The following is a 2,103-nucleotide window of genomic DNA, read 5'->3' as shown; positions in this document are numbered from 1 at the left end:
ACATAGGGTCATTATGAGTCGCAAGCGACTTGATGGCACATAACAACAACAACAACGTTTTGGGCTGTAAGCTATGCTACCCAAACATAATTCAGAAGCAATATTTTAGACTTTTCTCATAAATTATTTAAAGGCCTATTTTAACCCATCCAAAATACATTTTAAAATTCTTGATCAAGTAGACTACGAAGTTATCGAGTAAACTGTGAAAGAAACGTTTTGACTTATTTTCTAACACCAATGCCCAAATAGGAAAACTTAATGTGCTTGTCCCATAAAATAATTTGGTTAAGACTCCCACAGCAACACCAGTATAACAAGTAGAAAAAAGAAAAAAAAACAAGTAGAGTCAATTATTTCAACAACTAAATACACCTTTAATTATAGTACCTCACATTCCATGACACTCACTCAAGAACACCTGGTAATTAGCTCAAAAGAATTATAATAAAGTTTTCAAATAATTGAGTACTAAACAGCCTGTTTAGGCATAACAAAGGAAAAATAACACTTAATAATTTAAAACCACCTGGAATAGTGTTGTGTCATTTTCCAATGTACTTTCACAGAAAGTATTTTTGAAATTTTGCATGGCAAATTCTTGACACCAATAACCCAAGTCTAGACTCAGAATGTTAAAACTAGCAAGCAATGTCTCCAAAACGTTACAAAAATACATTTTATTCTGTTCTTTATTAAATTAACGCTTGAGCACGTGTGTACACATCCTAACTATGCTCTTTGATCCTAAACCATGTGCTGGACGATAAGAAGCCCTTCAAATTTTACAACTGTCAGTATATATAGCTGATATTCAGCTTTTTAAAAATGTTCCTCTATGATCCTCCAATTCTCTCTACAGTTTGATTATCTTCATAGAGCGTAAGCGTGTATTTCTTAAACCTGGGGTAAAGGAATTTCTGCAAGGATGAGACCAGCAGTAACAAATGGCTTAAACCTACTCTTTATAGAGCTCGTTCCACCTGTCCTCATTTGTAACAGACTGTCCAGCTCATCTTCCAAGAAAAAAATTCGGTAGGGCATTCCCAAGGGGCTCACTCCTATCATTCTCCCTCACTCCTAGAAAAACAAAGGTTCACACCCTGCTCTGTCACGCCATAGGTCGTTCTTGTTAATCTAGGTAAACCTGGGCATGTACTCACAGAGGGATGATGAAGGAGAGGATGTGAGCATACTGCAAAGTGTGTGTGTGGGGGGGGGGGGAAGAGGTGCCAGAGAATATGGAAGACTGCTTACATTCTCGCTGGTAAAATGTGGATAATCTCTTAGGATGTTTAAGGGAAAGTGTGGGAGTCAGAATGACAACGTGAATGAAACAGGGGAAGATGCGGAAGGGTCGAGATAGGCACGTAAAAGACAACCCCGGCAGGCAGGTCCCAGAGGCAGAGGTGGTGGCTGAGACTCTCAGACCCCCCAGGTCAGACCCCCTCCAAGGAGGCTGGTGGAGACCCCGACGGTCAGCCAGCCGCCCGACGGGTTTCACCGCGAGGTTTCAAACCACCGCCCCCAGGAGGGACAGAGCCGATTGGAAGTTCAACCACCACCGTCACAGGGCCAGAGCGGCAACTCGGCGCGGAACTCTCCCCGCCCTCCGCGTCTTCCCAGGAGACCAGACCCCACCAACTCCACCTCTAGCCGCGGTCCCAACTCCTGTCGCCGCCTGCTCCACGCACGAGGAGCACCCTTCGGGATGAGACCGACAGCCCCCCGACCGGGCTACGCCGCGGGAGATCGAAGGGCGCGAGGGGACCGCGAGGGGGTGAGAAGACAGGCAGACGGTGCGTTCCTCGGAGTCCACCACGGGACGCGGCTCCACGACCACCTCCGCCTCGCCCTTCAGGAAAAGTCTGATTGCGCTCCCACCCACCCATCCCGCCCGATCGCGGGCAAAGCAACCCTACTTCCCCTGCCCCTGCTCTTACCCATCTTTCCGCCTCGCCTTGTAGACGTGCCCGTAGGTGCCGCGTCCCACTTTGCACCCTTCGTACTCAAACAAATCCTCCACCCGCTCCCGCTCCGCCGCCAGCTTCGCCTTGAAATCATAATCCATTGTCTGCTTCCCCCATAGAGGCACTGGGACGC

General features: G+C 47.3%; 1 protein-coding gene across 2 annotated transcripts in view; it reads right to left on the bottom strand.

Moving 5' to 3' along the window:
• The window catches only part of CDK19 (cyclin-dependent kinase 19), a 237,197-nt gene extending 235,126 nt beyond the window's left edge, over positions 1–2,071 (bottom strand). For both annotated transcript variants that reach the window (XM_006879039.1, XM_006879040.1), the window contains exon 1: positions 1,944–2,071. In XM_006879039.1, coding sequence (XP_006879101.1) covers positions 1,944–2,071 — 128 coding nt within the window. The remainder of the gene's footprint in view (positions 1–1,943) is intronic.
• Positions 2,072–2,103: the final 32 nt, after the last annotated feature.

Source organism: Elephantulus edwardii, unplaced genomic scaffold, assembly GCF_000299155.1.
Source record: "Elephantulus edwardii isolate Elephantulus edwardi_28Jun2011 unplaced genomic scaffold, EleEdw1.0 scaffold00002, whole genome shotgun sequence".
Classification (NCBI taxonomy): domain Eukaryota; kingdom Metazoa; phylum Chordata; class Mammalia; order Macroscelidea; family Macroscelididae; genus Elephantulus; species Elephantulus edwardii.
This window is presented reverse-complemented; position numbering and strand designations above follow the sequence as displayed.